The 21,169-nt window shown below is 48.6% G+C and overlaps 1 protein-coding gene across 9 annotated transcripts; it reads right to left on the bottom strand.

Annotated features, from left to right (window-relative positions):
• Positions 1-48: 48 nt before the first annotated feature.
• Positions 49-16,612, bottom strand: Zmym3 (zinc finger MYM-type containing 3). 9 transcript variants are annotated; one of them, XM_087902525.1, is made up of 25 exons: positions 16,401-16,612; positions 14,162-14,847; positions 13,246-13,289; positions 12,864-12,936; positions 12,124-12,418; positions 11,718-11,895; positions 11,145-11,363; positions 10,704-10,854; positions 10,378-10,493; positions 10,126-10,212; positions 9,861-10,011; positions 9,452-9,624; positions 9,128-9,293; positions 8,476-8,573; positions 8,232-8,391; positions 7,897-8,009; positions 7,568-7,742; positions 7,247-7,393; positions 5,841-5,944; positions 5,371-5,539; positions 4,911-5,062; positions 4,252-4,366; positions 3,004-3,258; positions 1,611-1,725; positions 49-1,502 (listed from the first exon to the last, which is right to left on the bottom strand). In XM_087902525.1, exons 2-25 carry the CDS (start codon positions 14,832-14,834, stop codon positions 1,310-1,312), a joined length of 4,122 nt encoding a protein of 1,373 aa, XP_087758651.1. In that variant the 5' UTR covers positions 14,835-14,847; positions 16,401-16,612; the 3' UTR covers positions 49-1,309. The 9 variants fall into 9 exon arrangements, with proteins under 9 accessions (XP_087758651.1, XP_087758650.1, XP_087758653.1 ...); XM_087902524.1 differs by lacking the exon at positions 16,401-16,612 and adding an exon at positions 16,221-16,312; XM_087902527.1 differs by lacking the exon at positions 16,401-16,612 and adding an exon at positions 16,043-16,121.
• Positions 16,613-21,169: the final 4,557 nt, after the last annotated feature.

Below are 21,169 nucleotides of genomic sequence, written 5' to 3'. Positions count from 1 at the left end.
TCCTACTCCTTCAAAGCCAGCTCTCCCTCCCCCAGAAAAAGCAAAGGACAATTTTAACTCTTTATTTGAAACAAACAATTCCAGAGACAGAAGGTTAGTTGTGACAACAGTTTCTCACTACAACACAAGGGTGGGCATGGCTCACTGAAGGAACAGGCCAGGCACCTCATTACAATATATACAATTTAAACAGTGGCTAAACTGGTGACAGTTATAAAAACACAAAAAGAAGGCTGGGGAGCAGCAAAGCCAACAGGGAAAGAATTGGGCACTCCCTCTGCCAGACACTACATTTTCTGGGCCCACAAATGTAAGATGGGGAAAAGAGAAGATGTAGGTAGTAGGAGCAGGACCCTTACCCACAGTTCCTCACCTATCTTTTGACCACAAACCCCATCCTGTATGGCCTAGGCCCCCATACGGTAGGCCTGGCTCTGATGATAGGGGGAGAACAACAACATTGGGGAACCCAGCCCCAATCCAAGTTAGAAGGTCATTTTTGCTTTGAGTGCTCTGTTCGTGAAACTAAAGGGAGGCAGTTACAGAGGGGTAAGCATGTTGACACCATGGCTCATGGCACCCTAAGATGGCAGGAGAGACAAACACATAAACCAAGGGGACAGGAATATGCACAATAGGAGTCTGCTCCCCATACTGAGTCATTCTCTGCCTTTGAGGAAAAGAAAGCATTTGGAACCCTTGAGAAACTACAGCACCAGCGGTGCTCAAAGGGCAGGTAAGGGACATGGTGGGGAAGGGTGCTAACAATCACTTATTTCAGGAGGGATACAAGTGTCTGAGCTCTGTGCTTTAGGGAAATGGTCCCCTCATTTATTTCATATCTCTCAGACAAGACCCTTTCACATGGTACTGGGGAAGAGAAGAGAGAGAGAGAGGACACAGGGCAGAGAAGGCAGCTGGGTTCTTCCCTAGGTCAGACCTAGGAACACAGGGCTTCACCTACATAGATATAGGTCAGGAAACCCAAAGCCAACAGGATCACCAGAGCTATTATCACTCCATCAGAGTCAGGCCCCAGCAGAAAGGGTTCACTGTGAAGCAGAAAGAAAATGGGCTACCTGGTTCATGCCCATTACAGGGGTACTAGCCCACGAGTACAGAACATTGGGGCCCCCATGGTTACAAGTGGTATGGAAGGTTAAAGCCAGGGATTCCTGGGAAAGGCAGGGAATGAGAGAATAGAAAGAGGCAGTCAGGGGCCTTCAGAATGGATAACATTGGTTCCTGGGCCAGTTGCCCCACAGGACAGACACTGATGTGAAAGATGGATACAAGGTACCACATGGGTTCAGTCTAGGTCTTCTTCCCCAGGACGACCAAGTTCCTCATAAATCTCACGCACAGCCAGAATGCGATTAAGCATGCTCTCCAACATGCTTCGGTCCATGGGAATCACAGAATACCAGAGAGGTGACTCCGCAATGCAGGAGCGCTCAGGTTGCAGGTAGAACACATCATTTCGAGTCCTGAGGCTTTCAGGACTACAATAGTGGGGATGAGGGTGGAAGACAGACATTAGTAGTATACCAAGGCAGAGTAGGCCTCTTAGGTCCACATGGTAAACCATTCCTATGAACTCACTAACTTACCATTTTGAGAGATAAAACTCATAGAACTTGACGGGGCAGCGGAGGGGATTCATGCGGTTCTCACGTTGCTCTAAGATAGTTTCATCTTCCCTCTTCCGTTTCCCAGGACCTGTGTCTATAGTGGAGGGAAATGACCCAGATGCATTAGAACACAGGCCCAATGAGCCACCTCCCAGAGCACAATCAAGGACACAGAGATAAGGCCACAGGATCAAAAAAATACAGCTTCATAAAGAAATAAACAGCAAATAAAGGAAAGCTAGGAGTATAGCTAGGTAGAAAAGTGCTTGCCTAGCACATACAAGGCTCTGGGTTCTATCTCTATTACCACAAAAAAGAGAAAGAAAGGAGGGAGGGAGGGAAGGAAGAAAAGCAGATGGTTTGTTAGTCTCCACACTAAGCAAACATCCTATAGGAGTACTACTCTGCGGGTTTCTCCAGCTCTTCCTTCCCAAGTTGACTTCTTAAAGAGGTGATCTCACAAGTCATACAAAATAATTGGTAAAACAGTTTGTTGGAAGGTTAGGCTCCCTTCTAGGTCAGATTAAAAATGATGGCCACAACCTTTGCCCATTAATTTATGTAGAGGCACAAAGAAGGGACCTGAAGAATCACATGCAGACAGGACAGAATTCCAGGGCCACAGAGAATGGAAACCAATATATAGTTTCTTTTCCTCCCTCTGTACAGTCTTGATTTTATTGTTATGCTTGTGTGTATGTGTGAGTGCATATTTTTGTTGTGCATGGGCACATGAGAGAGCAGGTGCATATGTGCGTATGTGGAGGCCAGAGGTTGACACTGGGTACCTTCCTCTCTCCTCTCTATATTATGTTGAGACAGAGTCTGCTACTGAGCCTGGAGCTCACCGACTAGCAGGACTAGCTGAACAATGAGCTCTGGGGAAACTACCTGTTTCTACCCCTGCTTGTTCCAGCTCTAGGTTATAGACATAGGCCACCATGCCTAGGTTTACATGGGTGCTAGGGATCCAAACTCAGGAGCTCATATTATGTGGCTTGCATAGGTGTTTTATCAACTGAGCCATCTCTCCAGTCCTCTGTACATAGTTTTTGAATCATACAAAATTTGTTATTCACTCTCAACTCTCCCTGATAGCCAGACACACGTAACAGCTTACTATCTGTCTACCCTCATTCTTTCAAAATACGGCAAGCAAATACACTGCCTAGAAATGATGAAGGTGAGAAACAGGCGTTCACTGCCCTCCTATTATGAAACAGCCAGCCGCTGTCTATCAGGACTGTTTTCATCTTTTCTGCAAACACAGAGGGAAGCTGGGGGCAAAGCAGAGGACCAACCTGGCGGGTATGGTGGGAATGCCAGGAAAAGAACATAAAGGGCAGAAGCAAAGGAGGGGAGAGCCTCATACCTCGCCCTTTCCTCTGTCGGACTGGGGCATAGTAGCGGATGCTCACCACCTTTGTGGTGCCCCGAGGAGTGGTACACTTGCGAGACTGCCGTACCACATTAGTGAAAGAGAGCTGCATGTGTTCCTCAGCTGTCTGCAGTCCAAAAAACTTAGTGTTGAAGAACATGAGGGTGTTGAGAAGGACAAAGGGAGAATAGACCCCCAGCTGCTTGCACTCCCAGAGGTGTTCTTCCTCCACACGGGAGAATACAGTATCTGTGATGGACAAAGAGAAAAACAAAGGGGATCGGCTTCCCAAACCCACCTGAGTTCCTACACATACATACACTTAACTGTAGGCTTCTTACTGTATATAAACCCTGACATCTGAACTACACAGTAGAGCTGGGCAATTTGGGGTAGGTGGTGGTGTTGAAACAGGGTTTCTCTGTGTAGCCTAGCCTAGCCTGGAATTGGACATTTTGTATTAACTATTCATCTGCATGTAACACTTCTCTGACCATCTCCAAGTTATATGCAGGTAGACCTAATGCTTAGGATTCCCACATCTTGTTGTTTTTATCTTAACTAACCACCCAAACCTGGACTGTCTTTTTTTCTGGTCCCAGAGATAAGTCTACAGACCTGAGTCTTTTTTCCTTTTTAAGAAAAGGGTTCCCCTCTGTAACTCAGGCTAGCCTTAAACTTGAGATCTTGTCTCAGTCTCCCAAGAAGCCTGAACTATAGGCACATATCATCGTCCCTGGATCAGACTAAAAGTCTTGACCTATTCCTCATGTTCCTCTTTTAGTGTTTCCGTTTAAATTAAAAACAAAAACAAAAACAAAAACAAAAAACCAAGAAACAAAAAAAACAGTGTTTCACTATGTAGGGCTGGCTGGTCCAGAACTCACTATTAAGACCTTGAACTCTCCTAACACTGGGATTAAATGCATATACCACCATGCTTAACTCATGTGTTTTTTTTAAAAAGTGTCTCACTCTATAGTCCAGGGTGGTCCAGAACTCACAATTCTGCCTCAGCCTCCCTGATGCTGGAATTAAAGGCATGCCTCACCACAAGTGGTTTTCCTCCTCATGTTCAAGGACAGGGACTCTGGCTCCATTAGCTTGAAACCCTGAGGCAACCAGGTGTATACTCCTACCCTTGAACCCTTAGAGACAGGCCAGACTGTACAGGACTCTTATAGTGGTGTGTTGGAAGAAGGGAAGAGAGGAAGAAGGGCTTGCTAAGTTCCTGTCCCTTACTGTTGGGAAGGAGTGTGGGCTGCCAGGTACTCAGAGACTTGTTGAGTTCTTGAACGAAAGTCAAGTAGTAAAGGTCCGTGAAAATGTTCACCATTCGGTTATTTTCCAGCAAATACTAGAGAAAGAAAAACAGAAATACATAAAGCCAGACTAGGATCTACAGGAAAGAGAATGATGATGAAAGCTGCAGTCACGGTCCTCGATAATTTAAAGAGTAGATAACCAGTAGATAACCGAGCACACTTTCCCTCAGGTATGACTGCTGGTGGACTGACGCTTTGGTGAAAGAGGTGGAGCTTGGAGACAGACGGCCCTCACAAGCTCAGATGCCCTTATCAGGTCCTAACTGCTAACTTCACCGAGTGAGAACTAAACATTACCCAACTACTCAAGGAACTCAGCCCTCACATCCTTCCTCAAGACTCAAGGGTGATCTAGAGGATCCAGACAGCAATGGAGACTGGTGCTTGACCAATAGTCCTGGAATGGAGCACTGATTTTAGGAGGCCATTGACATATAACTGTCACAGGAAATTTAGACAAGCTGCCTATTCAGGGGAAGAGACAAGTGACAAGAAGGAGTGGGCTAGAAGCAGTTCAATAGAATTGTGTATGCTATATTGAAAGTGATAGAAAACAAGATGGCATGCAAGAGGTACCTGCTGGATGCCAAGACACAGATAGTAGATACTGTCGGGTTCATATCGTTCACCATTGGGTCGAGTAATTTCTCTCACAAACTGGGCCAGACCGTAGTTGAGCTCAGCAGCTGAACAGGCGAGAATATCCTCTTTGATACGCATGGGTTTGGCTGAAGTGATATGTAGTAGAGGTAAATAGGATTAAGAAAACTCTATGTGGAGAATTTCACATAGCTCCACCATTAACCCTTTCGTCACAACTAGCTCCTGAAAAAACCCATCAATTATGAAAGAAGTCCTCAGCCTTGAACCTAGACAGGCTCTCCCTTTAATCTATATCTGTTCACTGTCTTTACTGTGTGGGGAACCCATAAGTGATCACACCCTCACCACTCCTAGACATCTTCAGCTGTTAAGTAGGTTAATATAGCCCCTTTCTCGTTCCCTCTCTGTGCCTTTTTTCCTCCCAAGTACTTACGACCAAAGCGTAGCTCATCACCCTTGCTGGTTTCTCCATTGGCATATTTTGACTGTACCCAGCACTTCCAAGCATTAACGCCATATGAATAGTTAAGACCAGTACAACTAGGCTGGCTGCTCAAAGAGTCCCGGGAACAGCTTTCAGAAAGCACCAGCCTCTTTTGACCCTGAAAAGGAAGACAATAGGAGGATGGTAACAAAGGCAACACCAGGGCACCATGCGGGACAGTGCTCACCACTGGGGATGGGATCACTGGTGTAAGAGCACAGAAAGCTACCATGGCAGAAAGCCCCAGAATAGTTTTGATAATCTTGTGAACTAGGAGAAGAGCAAAGTTTGACTAGATCTCAGTACTTCTAGTGTTGGAGAAAGGAGACCAGGGAATCTTTCTTGTCTGTCTATGAGAGCAGCCCCACTCCTTCAGATGTCCATTTTCTTTTTGTGGATACAGTAACCCCAGTCCTCACCTTCCTCATGGCTCGAGGAAGGTCCTGTTCAGTAGATACATCCTCAGGCCCTACAAGGCCACAATCAAAGAGGAAGTCTACACTTGGGTTAATGTCCAAAGGATCTAATAGAAGGGAAAGAAAGAAGAAATCAATTTCTTTAGGCCTCAACTCTAAAGTCCTCTCATCCCATCCTTGTTACTTGCTCACTGAACTCAGGAAGAAGTACTTCGTCAGCTTCATTGAACTCAATATATGAAAAGCAGTCAGAGGTACACAAACACCAGACATAGGCTATGCATGTGGCAAAGGACCTTCTAGGTTACAGAATGCGTTCAAAGCCAACCTGGGCAACTCAAAAGACCCTCTCTCAAAATAAAATGCAAAAAATAGGGCTGGGGGATAGCTCAGTAGTTGAGCTTGCCTAACATACACAGGACCTTGGATTGAATTCCTACAATCAACCACACTGAACACAAATATTCACAAACTCAAAGCAACATGAATAAACTTAACATGACTGAACTGCACACATAAAAATGGTGACAATGGGGACAGAGGAGATGGCTCAGTTGATAAAGTGCTTGCCATGCCAGCATGAGGACCTGAGTTTGATTCCCCAACACACACACGAGAAGCCAGGAGTGATAGCATGCACTAGTAATCCCAGCACTGGAGCGGCAAGGACAGGTGGATCCCCAAGGCTTGCTGATCAGTCAGTCTAGCATACTTGGCAAGTGCCAGGGCAGTGAAAGAGACCTATCTCAAAAAGGGGGTGGGCAGTGCTTAATGAATGATACCCAAGGTTTTCCTCTGAACTGAACATGGACTTGTACACACATGAACATTCATACATACATATACACACATACACACACACTTACACACAACTAAAAATAAAAAACAAAGGCTAGGGGATGTAGTCTAGTAGACATATACCCAGTATACATGAAGCCCTGGGTTCAATCTAGGAGTGGTGGTACACACCTATAATCCAGGCAGAAGGATCAGAAATTTAAAGCTCATCCTTAGCTACAGAGTGAATTCAAGGACAGTCTGAGCTGGGTTAGTTGAGACTCTATCTCAAAAAACAAAAACAAAAACCAAACAGTACTCTGTCCTGTCTATTTTTGTTTTTTGTTTGTTTGTTTGCTTGGTTGGTTGTTTTTTTTTTTTTTAAGACAGGGTTTCTCTATGTAGTCCTGGCTGTCCTGGAATTCTCTGTAGACCAGGCTGGCCTCAAACTCAGAGATCTCCCTGCCTCTGCCTCCTGAGTGCTGGGATTAAAGGCATATGTCACCACCATCTAACCCCTGTCCTGTCTTAATAAACATTCTTTAGAGTCATGCTCAGGATCACAAGAAACACTCCTTTCCTAATAGCACAACGCTACAAAATTCAGTGGGCATGCCTTAAATCCTACTTACTCTTGGGGAAATCTGCCTCCAAGTCTTGCCCAGGCTCATCTAAGACATTAGCCATCTTAACAGCCATGGCTAGGACATCATCTCGAGCTGTGCCAAACAGGTCACAGTCTTCCAGAAGTCCCTCTGCACTCTGGTTGCTCACAAGATCTGAGAGGTAGAGAAGTCAGCTCAGTCAACTCTTGTCCAACGCCCACACAGGCTTCTGGGGCTGGTCCCAACCATCCCTTCCCATCCCACTTAGCACCAAGACCACATCTCCCACCCTTCTAGGCAGGCAGACTGGTAGCACTGTTCCCGCCATCATAGCTATCCATTGCATACCACAGAGATCAGAAGAGGCCTTGTCTAACTCTTCAGCCTCTGCAATCATTTCCGCCATGGCCAGGATGTCAGCCTCCAAGGGGTTGGAAGGGATCTTCACCTTCAGCTCCTCAATGGTCTCCACAATCTTGTCTGTGCTCTCCAAGGTAGTGGGCAAGAACATGGGCACAGGCACCTAGAGACACAAATCCCAATAAAATGTCAAGAATCACACCAGTGGATAAGGGTACCAACCTATGAGAAAACCAGAGAGAGCGGGCCTGAATCCTAGATAAAGAACGACTGGTCAGGATAAAAGAGGACTGGTCAGGAAGGGCAAATTCACTTACCGGGATAGGCATTGAGAAAGGCACCGGGACTTTCTGGCAGTATAGATGCATAGGCACTGGCACAAATATGGGCACTGGGATGGGCAGCACAATCACCTGTGGCTTCCACTCTTCTGCAGACAAGAAAACTCTTTTCAGCACCCCCTTCTAGATTAGTGATATCTGATCTAGGTCCTGATGCTCATCTGTCATCCCCCCAAACTCTAAACATGTGTTCAATGTCACAAAACTGCCTTGAACAAACTGAGAGAGTGCTACCTAGGTTCCTGGACATAAAGCTGGAAGCTGACAACTTAGGAACACAGTCCATGGAATGGAGGTATCATGGCACTCACCTGTTTGACTTCCTTTGGACTTCATTTCCACCTTACAGGAGACTCCCCGGTTCTGCATCAGCGGCTTACACATGGCAGCTTTGTTTTTACGGGGTGTTGCTGGGGGTGGTGGGGGTGGAGGAGTGGGCACACTTGGAACTGATCGAGTCTTCACAGGAATCTATAGCATCAAAGGAATGTAAGTTCTGCCAATTATAGTAAACCCGCCTCTGAAACAGTCCTCCCTCTTGGTTTTTGTTCTGACCTTGCCCAAATTCCCATTTTCCTCTGGGGTCCTCACTGTGCTGTTGTTTTCCACTTTGGTTTGAGAGGGTGTCTGGGGCTTTGACTCAGAAGACTGACCTGTAGAATCAAACAAGGAAATGCTCTTGCTGGAGGAACTAATTGTTTTCCGCACCATTTTTCTAGGGGAGCTGTATGAAAGAGCACTCTTTAGAAATAGGAAGTCTAGGATTTTTCTTCCTTCCTACCCCAGGTCTAGTCTTCTCTGGGCCCCAGAAACAGTAGCCAAGAAGACTTTTTGCTTCTAGCTACCAAGAAGAATGAAACATCCCTAGTGACTGAAGCACCAGGCTAACGTTCTAGAAATGGTACCAGTTTTCAGTGTCACTGAAGGTAAAGCTTATGCTGATACTTCCCTTTCTCTGAAAACTAACCATAACCACCACAAGTCCTATCCTACCTGAGTACACCTTCAACTACACATCCTTGCAGAAAACCAGCAGACTCAGTCCAAAATTTAAGAAGAATACCCAAAGAGTCCAAAAGATAAAAGAACATGAGAGTGGTACTCTGGCCAGGGAACAGGCAAATGCAAGGAAGAGGAAGAAGGGGCTTGACCCGACATTGAAAGAGCCCAGGCCAGTTCTAATAAAGTCACACTGTCCCAGACTCACTGTTCAGGAGGCTTTCTGGCCCACTCTGGGTATCCAAGTTGGGTTGGTTCTGCTGGCTGTAGAAGCGCAGCAGACACTGTTGGTTGCAGAAATGACGGATTTGCCCACGCCAGTGGATGGTTTCCAGCAGCTTCCCCTGGCGCTTACAGGCATGGCACCGGGCAGCCTGAGGACATTGACAGAATGGTCAGACCTGCCTCTTAGAAATATGCTGGACCCTCTTTTCTATGATAAGCCATGTTTCTCTCTTTGGAGAGCAGCCTAGAGATTGGAGATCTGATGCTGCCCCTGTCGCCTTCTTTCTGACATGCTGACTCTCCTTACCTTGCAGTACCATAACAGGTACTTGGTCTTACAGTCCTCGCTGCAAAAGTCCCAGGTGCTGCCATCCAGTTGCTCAGCGACTCCACGCTGGCAGGTTTGGGAGCAGTAAGTACAAGTGATACAGCATAAGCCGAGCTTCTTAGTGAAGTCTTGTTTGTACAGTAGCACACAGCCTAGAAAGGGGAGAACAGGAAAGAGAGCCTGGAGACAGAGTTGTTCATAGGTATAAGACCCAGTCTTTTCAAAGTGCCACATCTGAAACCTCGTCTGCCTAAAGCCTTAGCGTAAGTGGAGTGGAGCGTTCTGACAAGGCCCTACCTTACACACTGCTTTCTAAGCTTTGTTCCTTTCTCTGCCATCCTCCCTGGTCACAAGAGATGGGGCCTCGGTTCCTACTTCACTTCCTTACCTTCACTGCAGAAGCTTTTCTCCACCCCACTGAACCGAAGTTTCTCATGCAGGAGTTTCTCCTGCCGGCAGTGCTCACACTGGGATACCACACCCCGAAGCCGCTTGAAGTCCTCACAGCAATCACGGCAGCAGAACTGGAAGACCTGGTCCTGAGGTGGAAACACAGGACAGGAAGGGCACAACTAGGACATCTGCACCTGAAAGGCACAGCTCGAGAAGACTTCTTCAAACACGTGGCAAGATGTAGGTGGGGGGAATCTTACCTGCCACTCCAAGACCTCAGGCTTGCCACTGAAGAGGCTATGGCAGTAGTGACAGCTCAGGTGAATGCCCCCCTCAGGGCTAGTACGCTGGAGGGAAGGAAGACAAATAAGGGGTGGGGGCAAGATGTGTGCAGTGCTGGAGGGGATGGGAGGTCAGGCTTTCTCTTGGCACTACCCAGACCTACCTACCCCAGTTCTCCTACCCTTTCCCTGTTGCCACACCCTGTATCCCTGGTCCAGGGTCTGGAGTACCTGGAACTTGGTCCAGCAGCTGGGGCTGCAGAACTGGTAGACTGTGCGATCAACTTTGTTGTAGTAACAAGGGTCAGAGAGGCTGCGGCGGCAGAAGCTGCAGGGTCGGGGAGGGCCTGGGGCATAGAAAGAAAGAGAGAAAGAAAGAGAAAGAGGAAGAGAGAGCACATAGAAGGTGTAAGGCAGGGCAGAGACGGAATAGAAAAATCCATGGGAAGATGTGGTTGGGGCTGAGGTTGGGCAGCAGAAATTACTCTAGAAGAGGGGAATGTGGGAAGTAGAAGGAAGGCCAGCAGGGATCTCAGAGAAGAGGGCTTTGCACCTACCAGTGAGCCCTGCCTGCTTCACTTTGTAAGAAGTGGTACAGCACAGGGAACAGAACAAGCTGGTCTTGCCATTACGATCCACATGTGATAGCATCTCAAAGTTCTTACACAGGGTCTTGCACCAGACACATGGGTACACACGTGTGTTTTTCTGTGAGGATGGGGAAGGAGAGGCTGAGGCTGGATTTGTCCCTTCACTTTTATTTTTAAAATTTTTTAAACATGAAATTTTTCAGGCATACAAAAAAGTATAGATGATGATATAACAAAGACCTGCGTGTCCACCAGCCAGCTTCAAAAATAAAACATAACAGATACAATTGAAACCCCCTTTATTTGTTTTATTTTTCCCAGCCCTCGACCCTTCAGGCACCTTTATTTATCACCCAAGAACCACACCCCCTTCCATAGCCCTCTAATGCACTACTCCCTCGGCCCCACCTTCTTGTATGCCCCCAAGCACGTTGTGTTGCAAAACCGCTTTTGTTGACCATCATGGAAGAGGAGCTCTGGGCCAAGGCTCCCAGGCCTGGCGTAGATGTAAGCCCCACACTGGTCACAACAGTTGGTTTTCAGTCCCTTGTTGGCTCGGAATTTGGAGAAGCAAGAATCGCTGCAGAGTCGATGCACCACGCTGCCGTTGCTGACCTCATGTAGGACCTGCCACACATACATATACACACCCTGAGCTGAGGCCAGGCCACCACCGCCCACCCCAATCAATGCAAGGACAGAACTCCCACCTCACCCTAGACCTTCACAGCAGACAGTGGGCCTAGGACCCCCCAACCTGTGCGTCAGGCTGTAGACTTGATGGCGAGATCCTGGGAGGTAAGGAAGGTCAGCTGCATACATCCTGGAGAAGCTCTATCCTTGAATTTGCTCCCTCATAATGACTACCTTTTCCACCCAAATCCCTTTCCCCCGGGGCTTGGCCCCTGCAGCTCCGGAACCAGAGGGGGGCAGGTCAGAGCCAGAAGGCTCTGTCAATTGGCCTGTGGTGAGCAGCCTCACCTCTCCAGTCTTCTGGCAAATGCTGCAGCGAGTGGCATCGGCAGGATCCCCAGACTGGGGGATTGGACGCTGCTGCTGGGCCTCATACAGAGACAGACAGACAGATGTGCAGAATTCCTGGAAGGAGCCTCCTGAACCAGTCTGCACCACAACTGAGTCCTTGGTGTTCCAGATCTCCCTGGAGGTGGGAACAGGTTTGAGCATTCCCAGGACCACCCTCTTATCCCAGCAGTAACCCCTGTACTCCCTAGGATTTGGATTGAGGATCATAGAATCAAATACTCTAACCACTTCCCTAAATTAACCCTATCATCTCCATCCTGCTTGGTTTTGCCAACACAATCTCTCTTACCCAGAACTCCCTCCCCTGGTCCCTGCCCCCTCCCACCCTAGGATCTCCACGCACTTCTTGCAGAAGGTACAGGTCTTTCTGCCCAAAGGCTTCTTGGAGAAAGTAGTGAGACAAGATGAAGAACAGAAGAGCTGAGGCAGCCCCTTGCGCTGATAGGCCGTCTGCCCCTTCTGCAGTGGTGTCCGGCAATGTGCACAAGACATCTTGGTGCCCATTGAAGAGCGCCCAGCCCTTTGTGCCATACTTGAGCGCAGGGACATGCGAGGAGAGCGCCGGGGCCGGAATGGCACAAAGTCCTCATCATTGGGGTCATCTACCATGGCATCAGAATCCTCATCTGACACTGGAACTGTGGGAGTAGGCGGGGCAGTGAGAAAAGACCGCCAGAACAGATCTCCAGCCATTCGATGACCAGACTAATAGTAAGTTCAAAACTGATCCTGGGATCTCTGGGACTCCTTGTGTTCTGGCTGTTATACTTCCTCTCCCTTTACATTGGTATCTTAAGCTACTCATGCTTACTGTACAATATTCAGGAGGGGACTTCCAAGAAAGAAGACTAGGGACAGACACAGTATAGTTGAAACATAAAACTTTCTATTCTTATTGTTCAGGTTTTCAATTTTCCCCCACTACCTCTTGGTTCCCATGCCAACCCACAGCAGAGACGGGCACTTCTCTTTCTGCAGAGAGGAACTACAGGAGCCAGAAGATCCGTGCCCTGTCATAATCCCACCTTCAGCTCTTCTCTACACCAGGAATTCCCAGGTCACACTTCCTCAAATCCTACTTACTGCTCTCAGTGGAATCCACAACCTCAGGCTTTGGAGGTTCTGCTCTTCTAACGCGTTCGCTTCTCTTCTGTACCTTGGAAAGAGGGGCAGGGAGGAAAGCTGAAGCTAGTAGCACGCTAACCGCTAACTGGAGCCCACGGTTGGGGAAGGAATAGGAGATGGAAGGTGGGGTGACAGGGTTGGGACCCTTGGCCCATCCCTGAAGAGAAGGGGGAAATGGGAACTGGATTTCATTCTTAAGAATCAGTAGACACAAGAGCTCCTCCCTCCTCTGAATCTCCTGACAGCATCCCCCCACCAACATCTAGGAAGGAAAATGAAGCATCTGTCCTTCTCAGGGCTATAGGGGGACCCAGACTCTTTCCAATTCCCTCCCCCTCACCCTCTCAGGCGGCTTCTCACTCTCCTTCCCAGTCAGACCATCTCCTGCAAAGGAAGCAAGAAAGTAGCCTAAATCTTGAGCCCGCCCAGGCCCAAGCCCGACCTCCACTCCTGGGGAAGAATTTACTCAAAGCTGAAAGGGAAAACTCAGGTGTCTGGCTTCTAACCCTTCCAGGGTTACCTCAGACTTGGTACTAAGGTGGAAGTGGGAAAGGTATGTGTGCGGCTGTTCTCCATTAAATAAATGCATTATCCTACCTTCTACTCATTTCTGTCCCACTGGTCATGAAGAATTTATATTGTGCCAACGAAAACAAATGTTATAGAGTATGGGTAGATTCCTCTGGGCTTTGGTGATATTTAAGATTATATACCTGCAGACCCTTATCACAGCCTAGAGGAAGGATATCACTAGGTGGATTAAGGGATAGCCCCTCCCCTACCAGAGATGCATTCTAGATCCTGCCTCTCTACTATTCCCCTGAAATCAGTATGCTCTTAGGGACTTCGAAGAGGAGTTACCATTCATCAAACCCAGAAACTCTACTCCCATTTAGAGCCAAACAACTGGAAAATTTTTAGAGTCTAGAAGCCTGCTATTTTCCTTCAAATTCTGAAGGAAGGACCCTGGGACTGACAGCCCACTGGGATGTGATAAAGGGAAGCTATGCCATCAAATTTAGCCCCTCATACTACCCCATTCATCCTGCGCAGCCCCCCCACTCCTCCCATCCCTACTATCCATAATCTTCACCACACCCCACTCTTCCTTCCAAAACCCCAACTCCTTCCCCACACGGATCCCTACTCTAATCTTTCCCCCCTCCTGCCCCCCTCCTTCAGTTCTCAAAGCACATAGCCAGCCCTGCTTACCACCACCCTCTCCCCAGCCCCCTCCAAATGATTAGGCAACCTACCTGGCAAAGAAGGATGTGTAGCAGGGATAGAGACCCCAGGTTTGCTCTGAGAACTGTTGATTCCATCCCCCAGAGTCTCTCCCACTGAAGGGCTAGGGGGTGCATTTGGGCTCTGTGGCTGCCCTTGGGTATGCTCCTTCTCCTCCTGCCCAGGGGAGCCCCTTCTCCTTGTAGCTATGGGGGGTATCTCCTCCTCTTCAATATGAGGAGACTCCAGGATTATTGGAGAATCCGGAGCCAAAGGTTCTAGTAGCCCCTCAGGTGAAGGGGGACTGGCCCCAGCCCCTGGATCAGGTGGCATCACCTCAGGGGTCTGGCACCCTGGTCCAGGCTCTAGGGTCTGCTCCCCCGAATCCCATGCAAGGGTCCCCTCAGGACCATGGTCCACCTCTGGGGGAGAGGGGGCTTTATAAAGCAGCCCCCCCAGCCCCAGTAGCTCAGTGGCTCCATCCAGGACTACTCCAGGGTCTTTTTCCAGGCCAGAAGGGGTATCAAGCAGGTCCAGGGCTCCAGAGGATGGAGACGGACCTGGGGGGGCCCATCCTCGAGTTGGAGCAGTCTGAGATTCCAGCAGATCCTCTCCAAATTCCATGTCTACTGGAAGGTCTCCAGCCAGGGGCTTCTCTGGCAGGGTCAATGGGTCAAATGGACTGGGGAAATCACTGGGGTCCATGGCTGGGTATGGGCTGCAGATCGGAAGAGGGGGCAGTAGAGGTGGTCTTAGCCTGAATTTCTTATGTAGGCTATGAGACACACCCCGTCATGCACTTAGATTTCTCATTAGCAGCCGCCCCCCACAACCGATGGGCATTTCCACAGGCTTCAGTCCCAATGTCCACTCCCCCCCCCATACAGCGCCCTCTGTGGGGAGTGGCGTTCCCCGCCCTGGCCCGGTGCCCACACTCGCCAGGCAGTTGGTCTCTAACCCGCCCGACACCCCCCACCGATACTCGTAGCTCCTTCCTCCCTACCTCTCACACACCCCCCACCTCAGGCTGAACGCCCCCTCAGAGTCTCTTCTGGCCGCTGTAGCCAGAAGCCTTTCCCACTCCAGCGATCTCAGCCCCCGGTCCCCCCTTACTCTCCGAGAGCCCCTCAGGTTTCCAGTCTCTACCCATCCTGTCCAGCCCCGCTGCCCCTCCCCGCAGAGCCCCGTCCTCCCTCAGTCCTTCCCCGCCCCCACAAACTGCCCTTCCTAACCATTCCCCCTTTCGGTTACCTTTCAGGGTGGACCACTTCCTCAGCCCCGTCCCCCTTCCCTACTGCTCCCCTAGTCTTTCCCTTCTCCTGTTGCCCACCCCCCACCTCAGGCATTTACAGGAAGACATTTTGGAGCTACGATTTCTCCTTAGACCCCCCTCCCGGCTACTGTGAGATCCCGCCTGCAGGTTCGGTTCGGCTTGATCAGGCCCGACCCCTACCTGAGGCAGGGTTAGAGTAACGGCTACAAGCCTAGAACTGCAGACAGCGACGGCCCCGCACTCCTTCTCCACCTCCCTCCCTAGCAGCCGGGACAGGGGTCGCGGCCCCTTTAAATGGCAGCGCCGCTTGCAGCGCTGAGCGCTCTGCACCAGGCAGGCGGGCGGTGCCAGTAACCAATCCCATTGGCTGGCTGAAGGAGGGGGCTCGCGAGACAGCGCCGGCCCCCGGCGCGAGACTCCCAGCCCAGTGGCCGCCTGGAAATTGCGGACTGGAGTATAGTCACTGGGGATGGAGTCTGAGCCCCCGCCCGGGGCCCCGTTAGTTGAGGGAAAGATAGCCTCTGGAGCTTTGAAGCCCGCCCCCGGGGAAGGCGGCGCCCCCTTTCTACCGAAGGGCCTAGTACACTAAAGACACAAAAAAATGAGGAAAAACCCAGATCTACGCACCTGCTTTCCTTACCTGGCTCAAGAGTCTGGCCCCGTCACACCCGTGCCCGCCCTACCTTCAGAGCCCACTGTACCCGTGATCCCCTCCTCTCATTCAAATGGTTCCCGGTCCCCTCCCCCTCTCCGTGTCTCTCTTCGCTTCCCACTCGTGTTCAGCGCCCCCCCCCGCATACCCCCTCAGCAGTCCCTACCTACGCCATGCAGCAGACGCCTGCCAAGATTACCCTCCCCCATCCCCACCTCTCCGGGGCCCGCCCCCCGGGCGACTGTTGGGGTAGAGAGTGACAGCAGAGAATGGGGGGGGGAAGCAAAGACCCAACCCTCAAGTGCCCCTCCTCCCCTTGTCTGCAAGCCTCAGCCCCCCCTCCAACCTGTCTAAGAGTCGTAGTTATGGGGTGTCTTAAGCTTGCTTCCAACCACCCTTGCCAGTTAAATGGCTCTGGCTTCTTGACAACGCCTATGCAGTAACGGTTACTGCCTGATGACCCCCAAAGCAGGTTCTGCAAGGCTACACCCCTTTTTCCTCCATGGCCTTTGGGTAAGTTCTGCGATCATTTCACTGAATCTTACTGTAGGAGCTTGAATTATCTCTTGAATAGTTTTCCTCACCAGAAGCTTCCACCCCCCCAACACACACACACACACACACACACACACACACACACACACACGCTCGCGCGCTCACGTGTGCGCGCCGACACACACACACACACACACACACACACACACACACACACGGACGCACACTGTCCTTCCTTCCCTCTACCCTCTTTTTCGGATCTTGTCTGTCTCTCTCCCTCACTGTCTCCCGAGTCTGCCTCTGGAGCACTCAGGCAAACACAGGCTCCAGGGATCCTACTTGGTGGGCGTGGCTACGGTTAGGGCGAGAAGAAGGGTAGGGGTAGAGACCACTTAGCTTAGGTCTTGATTTAGAAAAGAGCAAGTGCCAGTGTTCATTCTCAGGCCTCGTGATAGGGCACTTTACAGCCCCTCTTTCCCCAGTCCCACGATAGTTCCTAAGGGCTGCACAGCACTGGCTAGCTTAAATATTAGAAACTCGGGCAAGAAAAGAGTCCAGTGTTGCCCGTTGCCCCTCTAGCCTCTGGCCTTTCCTCCTTCCCACAGCCTAGTCTCTGGGAAATTTACCCACGTTTTCACAGAAACCTTGTTTTTCCTAGCTTCCCCTATCAGACTTGAGATTGTCTTTACTCTCTCCTCCATCAGAGATAACTGTAAATTGTTTCAGTGTAGGTTGCCTAAACCCAGCTTTATTAATCAGGATCCTGTGCACTTGTCTCCCACTTTCTGTTTCTTTCTCTTTGTACTGCCTTTGTATTTTCTATTGGGCCACCTAGTTCCTTTTTGTCTGCCCCCCTCAACACCGGTGGGCCTGGCTCCTCAGCCACGCTGGTGGTAGAATACTTCATCACTAATTGTCGGACCATCTAAGAGGGAGGGGTAAGTTCTCATCTGCCATAGTGGTCCGGGATTCCAGGATTTAGGAGGCTGTCAGGAGGATTATGAACTTGGGAATACCTTGGGCTACACAGTGAGACCCTATCTCAAAACAAAAACAAAGCCTGACTGGGCGGTGGTGGCTCAGTCCCAGCACTCGGGAAGCGAGGCCAGCCTGGTCTACAAGAGTTAGTTCCAGGACGGGTTCCAAAGCTACAGAGAAAGCCTGTCTCAAAAAAACCAAAACCAAACAAACATTAAAAACAAAACCTAGGTGTGGTGGCACACAGGGAACCTGAGGCAGGAGGATTCCATGCAGTTCGAAGCCAGCCTGGAATACGTAACAAGACCCTGTTTCAAAAGAACAAAAGCGAAATAAAACAAAACTGCAGTCCTACTACAGGACAACTGAGGTCGTGAGATGGCTCAGCGAGCAAAGGCTCTTGCTGCCAAGCCTACGGGACCCAGATAATAGCAGAGAACCTAGGCCTGCAAGTTGTCCTCCGACCTTCACACCTGTGGTGCAGCACGTATGCATACACACCGGCGCACAAAATCAATACATTTTTGAGAACTAATGACAAGGAACACGGAGTTCTACAACTACCATCACTCCACGTGATGTCCTAATGGTAGATACAGGTCAACATCCGTTATTCAACTGTAATGTAAAATACTAAGAATAAGTGCTAACGTAAGCCATGGACTTTGGCAAGTGATGATAGGCATCCCTGTCTATTCATGGATTGCAACAAATGTACCTGTCTTGCCCTGGATGTTGACAGCTGGAAAGGCCGTGTGTGCAGGGATACCAGCTATACGAGAAAGCTATGTTCTACAAATTTTACTATGAAACTAAAAATCTAGCCCCCTCGCCGCAAATCTTTGGTTTTGAGTGAGATTTTGTTTTTGTTTGTTTTTTTTTTCTGCTTTGGGTAAGGGTCTTATTGCCCTAGTCTGGTAGTTTTTGAACTTGCTATGTAACTCAGGCTGGCCTAGAACTCCGATTGTATCCAAGGATGACTTTTAACTTTTGATCTTCTTGCCTCTACCTAGGATGATTTCACGTGTGTCACAATGCCTGTTTTATGCTATGCTGGGGGTCAATCCCAGAGCTTTGTGAATACTAGGCAGGCATTTGACCTCAATTTCACCTCAGCTGAACCTAGCCCAGAAGGTTTGTTGTTGTTGTTGTTGTTGTTGTTGTTGTTGTTGTTATTTGTTTCTTTTTGTTTTGTTTTGGTTTGGTTTTTCAAGACAGGGTTTTTCTGTAGTTTAGGAGCCTGTCCTGGAACTAGGTCTTGTAGACCAGGCTGGCCTTGAACTCACAGAGATCCACCTGCCTCTGCCTCCCAAGTGCTGGGATTAAAGGCATGTGCTATCACCACACAGCATGAAGATTTTATTTATTTCAGTTTTTGTAGTGCTGGGACTTAAACCCGAGGCTTATATATGCTAAATGCTATATAACTGAGCCACACCCTCTTCGTTTTATATATTTTTCTGATTGCAAAGGTATAAATAGGTCAGTCATGGAAAGACAGGCCTATAACCTCAGTACTCAGGAGGCTAATAGGAGACAACTGTGTTCAAGGTCAACCTATTACCTATTAAGAGTATTTCTCAGGCCTGGTAGTGGTGGTGCGTGATTTTAATCCCAGCTTGCAGGACACAGAGACAGGCGGATCTCTGTGAGTTCAACGTCAGCCTAGTCTACAGAGCAAGTTCCAGGACAGGTTCCAAAGCTACAGAGAAATCCTGTCTCAAAACAAAACAAAAAAACAGCATTTCTCAGCCAGGCCTCTTAGTGGCTTGAATGACAAACTAGGCTACTCAGGCGATTGAGACAGGCCTGTCTGGGCTACAAAGTAAAATTCAAGGCTGGTGGTACACGTCTTTAATCCCAGCACTTTGGTTGGGGGTAAAGGCAGATCTCTGCGAGTTCAAGTCCTGTATGGTCTACATACATATTGAGTTCCAGATCAGTCTGGGCTACAAAGTGAGATTCTTTCTCAAAGAGAGGGGCACTGTTTCAGAATAAAAGATATACATGGGTTTTTTTGTTTTTTTGTTTGTTTTTTTGTTTTTTGTTTTTATTTTATTTTATTTTTTTTTGAGACAAGGTTTCTCTGTAGCTTTGGAGCCTGTCCTGGAACTAGCTCTTGTAGACCAGGCTGGCCTCAAACTCACAGAGATCCGCCTGCCTCTGCCTCCCGAGTGCTGGGGTTAAAGGCGTGCACCACCACAGTCCGGCTTTCAGAATAAAAGATAAAAAGAGGATTGGGGGATAGAATTGTAGAGAACTTGCTTTGCATTCTGCTAGGAGTAGTAGCTCATGGTACTCATAGCACATGGAGAAAGAGGCAGGCAAATCCCTGAGTTCCAGGCCAGCTTGGTCTAAAGTGAGTTCCATGACATCCATAACTATGTAGAGAGATACTGCCTCATAAGCCACAAAAGCACACATGCACACACAATCTCCTCAGTCTTATCTATCTATCTATCTATCTATCTATCTATCTATCTATCTATCTATCTATCTATATTCTATCTATCTACCTATCTATCTCATCTATAAATGTTCACTCCTTCACTCTAAAGATTTTGGAAAGCACAGAAAGCTTTAAGAAAGAGAGCGGGGCAGTGGTGGCACATGTCTTTAATCCCAGCACTCAGGAGACAGAGGCAGGTGGATCTCTGTGGGTTTGAGGTCAACCAGGTCTACAAAGTGAGTTTTCAGGAAAGTCAGGAATGTTATACAGAGAAACCCTATCTTGGAAAAAAAAAGGAAAGGAAAGGGAAAGGAAGGAAGGAAGGAAGGAAGGAAGGAAAGAAGGAAGGAAGAAGTGAGCCAGATGGTGGTGGTGTATGCCTTTAATGCCGGCACTTGGGAGGCAGAGGCAGATCAATCTCCAGGTTTGAGGCCACTCTGGTCTACATAATAAGTTCCAGTATAGTCAGGGCTACAGAGAGAATCCCTGTCTCAAAAGAAATAAAAAAAAAAAAACCAGCCAGGTGGCACACACCTTTAATCCCAGTATTTGGAAGGCAGAGACAGGTGAATCTCAAGTTTGAGGCCAGTCTGGTCTACAGAATGAGTTCGAAGCCAGCCAAGGCTCCACAGAGAGACCCCGTCATGAAAACAAACAAACAAATAAATAAACAAAATAAACCAGGGGCTGGAGAGATGGCTCAGAGGTTAAGAGCACTGGCTGCTCTTCCAGAGGTCCTGAGTTCAATTTCCAGCAACCACATGGTGACTCACAGCCATCTGTAATGGGATCTGCTGCCATCTTCTGGCCTGCAGGCTTACAGGCAGACAGAACACTGTATATACATAACGAATAAATAAAAATCTTTTTTTAAAAAAAACAAGGGTTGGAGAGATAGCCAAGAGGTTAAGAGCACAAATAAATAAATTTACACAATAAATAAATAAATCTTAAAACAAAACAAACAAACAAACAGAGCCAGCAATATGACTCAGCAGGTAAAGGTAATTGCTGCCAAGCCTGATGACCTAAGTTTGATCCCTGGAACTCACATGGTAGAAGGAGAGAATTGACTTCAGACAATTGTCCTTTGATCTCCACACCCATACCATGCTTGCACCCCCAATGCCCACACAAAAGTAAAAGGCTACAAAGAATATGGTAATTCTTTCATTTGCATTTTTTTTTGAGAT

The sequence above is a fragment of the Myodes glareolus genome, chromosome X, assembly GCF_982192425.1.
Source record: "Myodes glareolus chromosome X, mMyoGla1.1, whole genome shotgun sequence".
Lineage (NCBI taxonomy): Eukaryota > Metazoa > Chordata > Mammalia > Rodentia > Cricetidae > Myodes > Myodes glareolus.
This window is presented reverse-complemented; position numbering and strand designations above follow the sequence as displayed.

Bases quoted from the DNA above. Each gene is read 5' to 3' on its own strand.
- Zmym3 (XM_087902525.1), bottom strand. From the start codon at position 14,834: ATGGACCCCAGTGATTTCCCCAGTCCATTTGACCCATTGACCCTGCCA. The intron at 12,419-12,863 runs GTAAGTAGGATT...CTACTCCCACAG, and splicing joins TGTGGATTCCACTGAGAGCA to TTCCAGTGTCAGATGAGGAT. The intron at 7,743-7,896 runs GTAAGTGAATTT...TTGTGTCTCTAG, and splicing joins CTTTCTCAATGCCTATCCCG to GTGCCTGTGCCCATGTTCTT.